Genomic DNA, 13,464 nt, shown 5'->3' on the forward strand with positions numbered 1-13,464 from the left:
AACCACCGGCGTGGTGTTGAGTTGGTGCAGTGCGCCACGTTTTAAAACCAGCCTGACGAATAATGTTGAATTTCATCTGCCCTCTGCTCTCCTAAGTGAAAATGAGATGAACTTCCTATAATTTGGTGGTGTTGAATGTAAATTTGAAAACATATCAATTCCTCTCGGCAATAAACTGCAACTCGTAAATGCCAGATCATAAAGCAAAACGTTTCCAGCGTTGACACATTACTGAAATAGGCCACGCAAAGGGTTAAACAGAAACACATGTAGCTCGGCTCTTTGCTTTTCCCAAAATGCTTTTAAACTGATGGATCTGGGTCAATGGACTATTACAAATATATCATCATGTCAACAAAGAGCCTGGAGTGCCATAAAACTCTATAACGTTATGAGAGGCATAGATGGGGAAGACAATCAGAACTGGGTTTTTTCTCAGGGTGAAATGTCAAAGACTGGTGTGTGTAGCATTAAGGTCAGAGGGGGAAAGGAGTTTAAGGTTTAAAGGCGATGCAAGGTGAAGGGGGATAGATTTAATCGGGATCTTTCACACAAAGGGCGGTGGGTGTATGGAACGAGCTGCCAGAGGAGGTAGTTGAGGCTAGGACTATCCCAACGTTTAAGAAACAGTTATCGATGGGTACATGGATAGGACAGGTTTAGAGGGAGGTGGGCCAAACGCAGGCAGGTGGGACTAGTGTAGAAGGGGCTTGTTGGCCGGTGTGGGCATGTTGGGCCGAAGGACCTGTTTCCACGCTGTATCACTCTATGTGCAGGACCAGTTCTTTCACACAAAGTGTGGTGCGTTGTCATAGAGCATTAGAAACAGCCCTGGGCCCAATGTTTCCATGCTGACCAAGATAAGATGCCCCATCTTCACGAGTCCCACTTGCCCGCGTTTGGCCCATACCCCTCTAAACCTCTCCTGTCCATGTACCCGTCCAAATGTTTTTCAAATGTTGTTATATTTAGTGCAAAAAGTACTAAAGAAGCATTGTCAGGGGTGGTGGTGGAAACAGATATAATGGTGACATTTAAGAGGATTTTAGATTAGCGCATGGATATACAAGGAATGGAGGGTTATGGGTCATGTACAGGCAACTAAGAGTGGGTCTTGGCACCATGTTCAGCACAGACACCTTGGGCTGAAGGGCCTGTTCCTGTGCTGGTCCATGTTCCAAATTCACAATTCCAACTCCAACGGCTACTCTTGGCATGTAGAGTGATACTTGTACTGAACTGTATACAAAAACGAATTTCACTGTACAGTTACAGTTTAGTTTATTGACACGTGTACCGAGCACGTGTACCGAGCTTTTGTAGCGTGCTATCCAGTCAGGGGAAAGACAACACATGATTATAATCGTGCCATTTACAGTGCACAGATACACGATAAGGGAATGACGTTTAGTGCAAGGTAAAGCCAGCAAAGTCCGATCAAGGATAGTCCCGAGGGTCACCAAGAGGTTGTTCAGCACTGCTCTCTGGTTGTGGTAGGATGGTTCAGTTGCCTGATAACAGCTGGAAGAAACTGTCCTGAATCTGGAGGTGTGCGTTCTCACACTTCTGTGCTTTTGCCCGATGGGAGAGGGGAGAAGAGGGAGTGACCAAGGTACGACTCGTCCTTGATGATGCTGCTGGCCTCGCCGAGGCAGCGTGTGGTGTAGATGGAGTCGATGGAAGGGAGGTTGGTTTGTGCGATGGTCTGTGCTGCTGGCCTCGCCGAGGCAGCGTGTGGTGTAGATGGAGTCGATGGAAGGGAGGTTGTTTGTGCGATGGTCTGGGCTGCTGGCCTCGCCGAGGCAGCGTGTGGTGTAGATGGAGTCGATGGAAGGGAGGTTGGTTTGTGCGATGGTCTGGGCTGCTGGCCTTGCCGAGGCAGCGTGAGGGGCTGCAGCTCGGTACTTGTGACATGTAAAGTACCATTGAATTCTCAGCAGTCAGCTTACTGCAGGAGCTCATGAATTATGGCTGTAAGAGGCGCATTTTATCCATTAAATCTACGGACGCCAATCAACCCTCCAGTGTGAACTCTGACCTCCGTTGGGTCTCTTGCGTAATTGTTGGCCTAGGATGCTGAGTCAGCGAGGAGAATCGGCCTGCCTGAAACCGGGCAGAGCAACGACAGAAAACAATTTGTATAATGATTGATCCAGTGGTGTGATCGGCACGGTGGCGCAGCGGTAGAGTTGCTGCCTCACAGTGCCGGAGACCCGGGTTCCATCCCGACCATGGGTGCTGTCTGTATGGAGTTTGTACGTTCTCCCCGTGACCTGCGCGGGTTTTCTCCGAGATCTTCCATTTCCTCCACGCTCCAAAGACGTGCAGGTTTGCAGGTTAATTGGCTTGGTAGAATGTAAATTGTCTCCAGCGTGTGTTGGGTAGTGTTAGTGTGCGGGATCGCTGGTCGGCGTGGACACGGTGGCCGAAGGGCCTGTTTCCGCGCTGTTTCTCTAAACTAACTAGAACTAAAGAAAGCATGTCAATAGACCAATAGAAAATAGGTGCAGGAGTAGGCCATTCGGCCCTTCGAGCCAGCACCACCATTCAATGTGATCATGGCTGACCATTCTCAATCAGTACCCCGTTCCTGCCTTCTCCCCATACCCCCTGACTCCACTATCCTTAAGAGCTCTATCTAGCTCTCTCTTGAATGCATTCAGAGAACTGGCCTCCACTGTCTTCTGAGGCAGAGAATTCCACAGATTCACCACTCTCTGACTGAAAAAGTTTTTCCTCATCTCCGTTCTAATGGCCTACCCCTTATTCTTGAACTGTGGCCCCTGGTTCTGGACTCCCCCAACATTGGGAACATGTTTCCTGCCTCTAACGTGTCCAACCCCTTAATAATCTTATATGTTTCGATCCCCTCTCATCCTTCTAAATGTCCCCATGTCAAAAGCTGGACACAAAATGCAGGAGTAACTCAGGGGGGGGGGGGGGGGGGGGGGGGGTCAGGCAGCATCTCTGGAGAGAAGGAATCAGTGACGGACTCGATGGGCCGAAGGGCCTGTTGTTGTGCTGTATCTCTAAAACTAAAAACTGACCTGTCACAGTCAGTAGTGTATGGGTCCGGTAGCTGTTATGAAGGCCCACTTGGGCTGCTGGATATTGTCCTCCAGCTCTACTGGAGTCGGAGCCACAGATCCCAGTTCACAGCCAAAACCAAAATGTGCCTTAGCATGAAGAGGAATAGGACTTGGCAACCTCCGGCTGCCAGCAAACCTCTGCTATCAACACAGTCCAGAGCAAAGATACTAGAGGAACAAGATGGACCACTCCTTTGAAATCGCCTATACTGAAGTGTAGTACGCAAAGGAGCTTAACGTCCGCCATTTTAGTAAGCAAACCCTGCTGCTCGCTCTGCCTTCTCGCAGTGTAATCAGTGTTGTGGGGAACAGTATGTGTGACGATACCATTAAAATGCAGAATATATCTCATCTATCAATTCACAGATTTTTTGTTATTTTTCTTTTTAAATGTTTCTGCAAGTTTCTGCCGACTAAAATGGCCGCCGTGACGTACTAACGGTTTTTAGGGTCGAGTGGTCTATCTTGCTCTGCTCTCTTATCTTTGGTCCAGAGAGAGGGAGCATAAAACCTGGTGTCCATACTGTGAAAGCAACACAAAGATTGCAGCCGTTTTCTTTTTCCAGACTTCAGCGGCCCTGAGATATTGATCGAAATTGATTTTTTTTTGGGGGGGGGGCGGGGCGATCGCACGGTGGCGCAGCGGTAGAATCGCTGCCTCACAGCACCAAAGACCCGCGTACGATCCTGACCGCGGGCGCTGTCTGTGCGTTCTCCCCGTGACCCGCGTGGGTTTTCTCCGGGTGCTCCGTTTCCTCCCACACCCGGGTGGGTCCCTGACGCTGTAAGGCAGCAACTCTACTGCTGCGTAACTGTGCCACCAAATGTGGATAACTTTGCATAGAAACATAGAAACATAGAAATAGGTGCAGGAGGAGGCCATTCGGCCCTTCGAGCCTGCACCGCCATTCAATATGATCATGGCTGATCATCCAGCTCAGTATCCCGTACCTGCCTTCTCTCCATACCCCCTGATTCTTTTAGCCACAAGGGCCACATCTAACTCCCTCTTAAATATAGCCAATGAACTGGCCTCAACTACCTTCTGTGGCAGAGAATTCCACAGACTCACCACTCTCTGTGTGAAGAAATGTTTTCTCATCCCGGTCCTAAAAGACTTCCCCCTTATCCTTAAGCTGTGACCCCTGGTTCTGGACTCCCCCAACATCGGGAACAATCTTCCCGCATCTAGCCTCTCCAACCCCTTAAGAATTTTATATGTTTCTATAAGATCCCCCCTCAGTCTTCTAAATTCCAGCGAGTACAAGCCTAGTCTATCCAGTCTTTCTGTTAAGAAAATCGATTGCAATCTGAAAAACGGTCGCAAGCCGAAACATCGCACATCCATTTTCTCCAGCGTTTTGCGTCTAACGTCTGTATAAACCAGCATCTGCAGTTCCTTGTTATTACATCTAGGCTGGTTTGAACTGTCCTAAATCGTGTCCAGTCTCTTTAATACCGAGTCAAGTCTCAGGAGTGGGTCAGTAGACACTAGGGTTGTCAACAGGCCCGGCAATAGCTGAGACATCCCGTATTTTGGGCTAAATTAGTTTGTCCCGTACGGGACCGCCCTTGTCCCGTATTAGTAGGGCCGCCAACGTTCCTCACTCCCAAAGGAGGGGCAAAGGATGACGTCACCGCCCCGCGCCCCACGTGACCTCACCCATCCAGCGGCCACGTGCTCCCGCTCCACCAATGGCGGCCGCCATTGGTGGAGCGGGAGCACGTGGCCGCTGGCTGGGTGAGGTCACGTGGGGCGCGGGGCGGTGACGTCACCCTTTGTCCCGTATTTGGAAGTGAGGAACGTTGGCAACCCCTAGTAGACACAAAGAACTGCAGATTCTGGTTTAAGAAAAAAGATACAAAGTGGGGGAGTAACTCGGCGGATCAGGCAGCATCTCGGGAGAACTTGGAAAGGTGACGTTTCGAGGCCAGGACCCTTCTTCAGATTAACTGCCCGTGTAAAAAGACTGAACTTATAAAATCGGTGGTTCGCTAAATATATTGAGAGGTAACGTGGCCTGAAAGAGAAAATGGCTTTGGAAAAACTCTCATGGCCAAGGATGATACACTGTGAACTAGTGCCGATAACAAAGATAGTCTGAAGTTTGGTCTCGACCCAAAACGTCACCCGTTCCTTCTCTCCAGAGATGCTGCCTGTCCCCGCTGAGTTACTCCAGCATTTTGTGTCTACCTTCCATTTAAACCAGCACCTGCAGTTCCTTGCAACACAACGATAGGGGAAAGGTGACCTGCATTTTGAGATAATTACAGGGGGATTTCATGCCGAGTACCTCTGTAGACGCGCTCTTTAATGTAACAGGTGCCTGCAGTCACCTCTCGATTTGAACCCCATTTGATCTCCCTGGAGCCGGCCGTAAATCCCAGCTCGCGAGACCGTCAAGAGATCTTCTCAGCTGTCCGGTGGCGTGAGGTCGCGGCGGTACAGTTGCTGCCTCTCAGCGCCAGAAACACGGGCTTGATTCTGACTGCGGGTGCTGTCTGTGCGGAGTTTGTACGTTCTTGTGTACACTGGAATTTAGAAGGATGAGGGGGGATCTTATTGAAACATATAAGATAATTAGGGGATTGGACACATTAGAGGCAGGAAACATGTTCCCAATGTTGGGGGAGTCCAGAACAAGGGGCCACAGTTTAAGAATAAGGGGTAGGCCATTTAGAACGGAGATGAGGAAGAACTTTTTCAGTCAGAGAGTGGTGAAGGTGTGGAATTCTCTGCCTCAGAAGGCAGTGGAGGCCAGTTCGTTGGATGCTTTCAAGAGAGAGCTGGATAGAGCTCTGAAGGATAGCGGAGTGAGGGGGTATGGGGAGAAGGCAGGAACGGGGTACTGATGGAGAGTGATCAGCCATGATCGCATTGAATGGCGGTGCTGACTCGAAGGGCTGAATGGCCTCCTCCTGCACCTATTGTCTATTGTCTATTGTTCTCCCCGTGACCTGCGTGGGTTTTCTCCGGGTTTTCTCCCACACTCCAAAGACGAACAGGTTTTGTGGGTTAATTGGCTTCTGTAAATTGTCCCGAATGTGTGGGGAGTGGATGGGAAAGTGGGATAGCATAGAACTAGTGTGATGGATGGCCGGCATGGTCTCGGTGGGCCGAAGGGTCTGTTTCTGTGCCGTATCTCTAAACTAATCTAAGGAGGTGATAGATTACAAGGTTCACATTCTGATATGACCCATCGTGTGTGGGAGTGAGAGTGTGAATGGGGTGAGTTCAGTTTAGAGATACAGCACGGAAAAAGGCCCTTCGGCCCACCGAGTCCGTGCCGACCAACGATCCCTGTACCCAAGCACATTCCTACATACACTAGTGTACACACACCGAGTTCTTCCCGTGGCCAGCGTGTGTTTTCTGCAGGTGCTCCGGTTTCCTCCCACACTCCGAAGACATTTTGGTTTGTGGGCTAATTGGCTAGGTACCATTGTAAATTGTCCCTCGTGTGTGTAGGATAGTGTTAGTGTGCGGGGATCGCTGGTCGGCATGGACTCGGTGGGCCGAAGGGCCTGTTTCTCAAACTGTTGAATGAATGATGAATGGCTAAACTAAACTGAAAGCTAAAATAAACAATTAAAACAACTACATGTGGACTTATAACACCATCTGCATGCAGCTGCCATTCAATTCTTTTTGAGGCAGCTTTTCCTCGGAGAGGAAACCGTCACAAAGTAAAGAGTGATCTGTGAACGGCCAGAGCTCAGCGTTCGAAAATAACACAGTATTTCTGGAATCTTCTACCCTATCCGTGGATAAACAGAACGGCAGGAAGACAGAAACAATTGAATCCTGAACTTTTCAGCTAGGAAATGGTTTAGAAATATTGGCATAGGTTTCTTGGTCTTCATTATTCAATAAACGTCAAGAGTTGTTTAGTTGTCATATGGACTGGCAATGGAATAATCACATTCTTGCAGCAGCATAACAGGCCTGTAAGCATTGCAGACACAGATAAAAATATAATAAACAATAATTATATATTATATTTATGACCACAATACTAATGGGGAAAAAAACTCGTAGTCTGAAAACAGTGGCGCAGCGGTAGAGTTGCTGCCTTGCAGCGCCAGAGACCCGGGTTCGATCCCGACTACAGGTGCTGTCTGTGCGGAGTTTGTACGTTCTCCCCATGACCTGCGTGGGTTTTCTCCGGGTGTTCCGGTTTCCTCCCACACTCCAAAGCCACACAGGTTTTTAGGTTGATTGGCTTTGGTAGAATTCTAGTTTCCCTAGTGCGAGTACGATGGTGTTAGAGTATGGTGGTGATCGCCGGTCAGTGCGGATTCGTTGGGCCGGAGGGCCTGTTTCCACGCCACATCTCCAGACAAAAATAAAAGGTAGTGGGATTTAAGAGGCTTTTGGATAGGCACATGGTGAGCGGGGAATTGAAGGACGACACTCACTGTTTCCACGCTGTATCTCTAAATCTAAATCTAAAACAGAGTGCGTTTGGTCAGTCTGGTCTGGACTAGGGTTGCCAACTGTCCCGTATTTTGGGCTAAATTAGTTTGTCCTGTACGGGACCCGCCCTTGTCCCCCATTAGTAGGGGTTGCCAACTTCCTCACCCCCAAATATGGGACAAAGGGTGACGTCACCACCCCACGTGACTTCACCCAGCCAGCGGGCCACATGCTCCCGGCCCAGGCGGCCACCATTGGTGGAGCGGGAGCACGTGGCCACTGGCTGGGTGAGGTCATGTGGGGCGCGGGGCGGTGACGTCACCCTTTGTCCTGTATTTGGGAGTGAGGAAGTTGGCAACCCTACTCCCTCCCCTCCCTCTCCCTCGCAGTGCCCCCCCCCCCGGGCCTCCAATGTTCCCAGCGTGGTGGTAACTGTGGGATTATCCTTGCTCAGACCATCAGGGGAACGTCACAAGTTCATAAGTAATAGGAGCAGAATCAGGCCATTTGGCCCATCAAGTCTACTCCGCCATTCAATCACGGCTAATCTATCTCTCCCTCCTAACCCCATTCTCCCACCTTCTCTCCATAACCCCTGACACCCGCACTAATCAAGAATCTATCTCTCTCTGCCTTAAAATTATCCACTGACTTGGCCTTCTGTGGCAATGAATTCCACAGATTCACCACCCTCTGACTAAGGAAAACGTCTCAGATTTGTCCAAAGCTGTCTTCCTCGAGAGCCCGAGAGATTTGCCACTGGACATTACAATTTGGATCCAATTACACAGGGTTCATGCAGAGTTGAATTAATATTCTGAATGTGCATCCCTTGAGAAACGCGTGCCTTGGTAAAATGGGCGGAACTGGAAAACCAATGCAGAACTGAGTAAACAGGGCAACCCAGGTTCATAAAGATGAGAGGCACAAAACGCTGGAATAACTCAGCGGGTCAGGCAGCATCTCTGGAGAGAAGGAATGGGTGACGTTTCCGGTCGAGGCCCTTCTACAGACTGAAGAGAGATAGTCTGAAGAAGGTTCTCGACCCGAAACGTCACCCATTCCTTCTCTCCAGAGATGCTGCCTGTCCCGCTGAGTTACTCCAGATTTTTGTGTCTATCTTCGGTTTAAACCAGCACCAGCAGTTCCTTCCTACACAAGTCTCCAAAATGTCTTATCATCCTGCCTTGAGACCCTCCCCCGCCTCTATGGGCGAGGATAGGACAGGCTTGGAGGGATATGGGCCAAACACAGGCAGGTGGGACTAGCCAGGATGAGACAAGTTGGTCGGTATGGGCAAGTTGGGCCGAAGGGCCTCTTTCCACGCTGTGATCATCTTGAATGAGAAGGTGGATCAAGTACAATATTTACAAGGCACTTGAACAGGTACACGGATGGGCATTGTGCTTTGTTTCAGGAACTGATGCACTACGATGCTGAGAATTATATTCCGAATTATGTATCTTTCCCGTTTCTCCATCTATTGTATTTGAGTTTGTCCTGATTGTGTTTATGAATAGTATTATCTGATCTGTTTGGACAGCATGGGTCTCACTCTACCTCGGTACTTGTGACAATGATAAACCTAAGCCCAGAGATACAAGGAATTGCAGATGCTGGAATCTTGGGCAAAGCACAAAGTGCTGGAGTAACTCAACGGGTCAGGCAGCATCTGTGGAGGGTGTGAAGAAGGCACCTGACCCAAAGAGTTGCCTATCCATTCTCTCCACGGATGCTGCCTGACCTGCTGAATTACACCAGCACTTTGTGTTCAGCTCAAGGCAAATGGATTGGAAAGAGTTAGAGGGATATGGGGCAAACGGGGCCAGCCCAGATAGACATCTTGCGCATGGATGAGTTGGGCCGAAGGACCTGTATCCTGTGCTGTATAAATCTGACACTGTGGGGAATCGAGAACCACAGGACACAGGTTTAAGGTGACGGGGGAAATATTTCATAGGAATCCGAGGGGTAACTTTTTCACACAAAGGATGGTGGGTGCATGGAACGAGCTGCTGGAGGAGGTCTGCTCCCAGAAATATGGACCTATGAAGATGGGAGGGAGCTGGGGAAATGGGAAGCGGTATTTTGGGTGCGAGTTTTCTATTGACTCGCGTACAAAATCGCAAGAGGAATAGATCAGGTAGACGCACAGAGTCTCTTGCCCAGAGTAGGGGAATCGAGGACCAGAGGACATTTTTTTTTTAAGGTGAGGGTGGGGAAAGATTTAATAAGAACCTGAGGGGTAACCTTTTTCACACAAGGGTGGTGGGTGCATGGAACGAGCTGCTGGAGGAGGTGGTTGAGGCAGGGACTATCGCAATGTTTAAGAAACATTTACACAGGTACATGGATCGGGCAGGTTTGGAGGCACATGTGCCAAACCAGGCAAGTGGGACTAGTGGAGATGGGACATGTTGGGCCGAAGGGCCTGTTTCCATGCTGGATCACTCGATGACTGAGTTCTTCCGGCTCCGTACAAACCTTGGCCCCTCCTCACGAGTGTGTCTTTTCTTCTTTTACAGGTTAAAATGCTTTCGATTCGGGAAATTTCATTCATTTCATTTCATTTTGATTCATTTCAGATGCAAAGACGCAAGAGACTGGGGAAAAGGCGGTGAAAGTTGGGCTTGAGGACTTTAATTTTGAACACGTGAACCGCGAGTCCCGGCCGGAATAAATGCCCATAGAGGCGGGACGATAAGACATTTTGTAGACTCTCTCCAAACGCAGACTGGGCCTTGAGAAGCAAAAGTGATGACGGACATGATGAGCTTGAAAGAGCCTTCGGCCCAGCAGCTGCGGCTGAAGTTGACTGGCCTGGGCCACCGCGTGGACGAGCTGGAGGAGGCCACCAGGAGCCTCCATCGCATGGAGGACGAGATCATGGACTTGCAGGACAAGGTGATCCAGGTGGAAGGTAGCAACTCGGGCCTGCTGGGGGAGGTGGACCTGCTGCGCAGGAGGGTGCTGGCGGCCGAGGGCAAGGACGAGGAGGTGCGCAAGGCGGAGGACATGTGCCGGAGGCTGAGGGAGAAGCTGGAGGGCGAGGAGCGGCTGGGCCGCGAGCTGAAGGCAGAGGTGGAGGCGCTGCAGGACCGCATGGCGGAGCTGGAGAAGCTGGAGGGGGCGTTCGGCCGCAGCAAGTCGGACTGCACGCAGCTGAGCCTGAGCCTGAACGAGGAGAAGAACCTGACCAGGAAGCTGACCACCGAGCTGGAGCTGCTCCGGCTCCGGGTCAGGGAGCTGGAGTCCTCGGAAACCCGGCTGGACAAGTCGGAGAGGTCGATCCTGGCCGAGCTGGAGAAGCTGAAGTCCCTGACCGTGGCCCTGGGCGAGGAGCGGAAAGCCGTGAGCGAGGCGTTGCGGGCAAGCGAGCGGCGAGTCCACCAGCTGACCACCACAATGGAGGCGAACAACAGGATCAGCGCGGTGGACCAGGGCAAGAACTCCTCCAACCTCAGGGCCAACGTCAACGTCTACGGCTACACCGGCGACAGGGGAGGCCTGCGGATCGAGGAGAACATGTCCACCGAGCTGGGGAAGGGAGGCCTGGACTCCCTCACCATCTCGCACAACGTCGGGCTCAGGGAGAAGGAGGGCCAGGAGGACAACAAGATCAAGGACCTGACGCAGGAGATCAGGAGGTTGAAGAAGCGCCTGACCTTCCTGGAGATGGTGGAGGAGGACCTGAAGAAGACGGAGGCCAAGCACAACGAGCTGCAGGAGAGGTTCCTGAGCGAGCAGACCCTGGCCACACTGCTGGGCCGCCAACTGGAGGACATGAGGCAACAGATGACCAGCGGGGAGAGGACCACCGTGGGCAACGGCCAGACCTCGCCACAGGAGAGCCGCATGCGGTCCCGGCTGGACAGTCCAAAGCACAGCCCCAGGGGGGTGGCGGAGGAGCCCCAAGTCCAGAGGGAGAAGGTCCAGGAGGTCTGGTCTCAGCCGAGGTCCCAGAGGGAGAAGGTGAGGAACCCGGACTTGTTGCTGGAGGAGGACCACGTTGGGAAGAGTCAGAGCCGCAGCAGGCGGCCGCTCAGCCCCAACATGGGCAGGAGGTTCCAGCGGGCATCTTCCAACCCGCGGCAGGCCGCTCCCACTGAGCGAAGGTTCAAGGAGAAGCCCAGCTCGGAGCCGAGGGCCCAGGTCCAGGACCCACACCCAGAGAAGGCCAGGAAGACCAAGGATCCCCCGGCCGTGCTCAGCCGCTACCCACCCGCGGCCAACGAGTCCAACGGCAAGAGACCCTGGGGCGCCCACAGTCAGGCCGGCGGCATCAACGGGACTCGAGGCAAACCCGAGCTGGACGACTCGGACCAGGCGGCTGCCCCCGACCGGCCGAGAAAGGCCCTGGAGATGCCCGGCCACGAGAGACCCCCGACCACGGGGGACGAGGGGGATGAAGGCCTGGTGGAGCCCGCGGTCACCGCCGCCACCTCCGCCCTCCTCAACGGCACGGCGCCGGCCTTCATCACCCACTCGAGCCCCCCAGCTCCGGCCTTCACCACCCACTCGAGCCCTCGCGGCGGCGGCGCCAGGAACTCCTTCGTGGTGGAGTTCGATGCCGACGACGGCCAGCCGGCGCCGCCAAAGAAGCCGCCCGGGACAGCGCCGGCCCCCGCCGAGCCTGAGGCAGAGGCCAAGGAGGCCGTGACCACCAGAGGGCACCGGTTGAGGGACATGCGCTCCTATCGCTCCCATGACCTGGGCCTGGAGTACACGGCCGTCAGTGCCCGTCCTGAGCACGAGCACAACCCGCGGGCGGGCGGCGATGGGGTTGGCGCCAACCGGCGGGCCGGCCTGGAGGTGAGGCGAGTGTGCAGCCCACGGGAGGGCCTGAGATCCAAGGCCGTCATCAAGCCCGCCATTATCGCCATCGACAAGAAGGAGGTGATGAGCGCCGCGGTGGCGATGGTGATGGCGGAGCCGGGTACCAGCCGACAGCCATCACCCCCCACACCGCCGTTGGCGCCAAATAAAGTGACCAGCAGCATCACCATCCTGCCGTCCGAGCTGTCCTCACACCGGCCCGCCAACGCCAGGGCTTTCCACACGTCCACCAGCAACATCACCATCGGCCCCGGCCACGGCCACGGCGAGGCGTCCGTCACCTCCATCCGCCGCAGTGACATCATCGCCATCAAGGCGTTGTCAGACTCGGGGAGCAGCAGCGATGAGGACCAGGCAGTGATGGTGGCGGTGCCCGGCCCGGTGGTCAGCACCAGGGTGACGGTGGCCGGGGCGGAGCAGGACGGCCAGGCCTCCTACATGAGCCGTGGTCAGGAGGAGAGGGGCGCCCGGGCGGTGGTGATGGCGGCGGCCGACCCGGCGGCCAGGCGGGAGCGGGACCTGGGGCTGGATTACTCCCGCCTGGCCCTCACCCCCAGGAGGACGTCAGGGGACGCCGCCTCTCCAACCGAGGCCTACAGCCGCAGGCTCAGCAACTTCTCCAACTCCTCGGATTCCTCGGAGTCGCGGAGGAGCCCGATGTCGGAGCTGAGCCGGAGCTTCCCGAGCACGGCGGCGGCACGGCAGAGGCAGCTCAGCTCCTCGACGGTGGCGTCCAAGGTGGCCAACTGGAACAACAGCTGCGCCATGGTGAGTCCCCATCAACGGGTAAGGCCACTGCCTCACGGAGCCAGGCACCCGGGTTCCATCCCGACCACGGGTGCTGTCTGTACGGAGTTTGTACGTTCTCCTCCCCTTCCCTGACCTGCGTGGGTTTTCTCCAGGTGTTCATAAATCCACACGTGATAGATAGGAGCAGAATTAGGCCATTCGGCCCGTCAAGTCTACTCCCCGCCATTCAATCGTAGGTATCACAAAAAGCTGGAGTAACTCAGCGGGTCAGGCAGCATCTCAGGAGAGACCCAAAACGTCACCCATTCCTTCTCTCCTGAGATGCTGCCTGACCCGCTGAGTTACTCCAGCTTTTTGTGATAGGGTCTCGAC

General features: G+C 53.4%; 1 protein-coding gene across 1 annotated transcript in view; it reads left to right on the forward strand.

Moving 5' to 3' along the window:
* The window catches only part of luzp1 (leucine zipper protein 1), a 93,223-nt gene that overhangs the window by 59,531 nt on the left and 20,228 nt on the right, over window positions 1-13,464 (forward strand). Inside the window, exon 2 of the mRNA XM_078423109.1 lies at window positions 10,092-13,110. Within this exon, the coding sequence (XP_078279235.1) occupies window positions 10,264-13,110 (2,847 nt within the window). The 5' untranslated portion in view covers window positions 10,092-10,263. The remainder of the gene's footprint in view (window positions 1-10,091; window positions 13,111-13,464) is intronic.

Source organism: Rhinoraja longicauda, chromosome 27 (assembly GCF_053455715.1).
Source record: "Rhinoraja longicauda isolate Sanriku21f chromosome 27, sRhiLon1.1, whole genome shotgun sequence".
Lineage (NCBI taxonomy): Eukaryota > Metazoa > Chordata > Chondrichthyes > Rajiformes > Arhynchobatidae > Rhinoraja > Rhinoraja longicauda.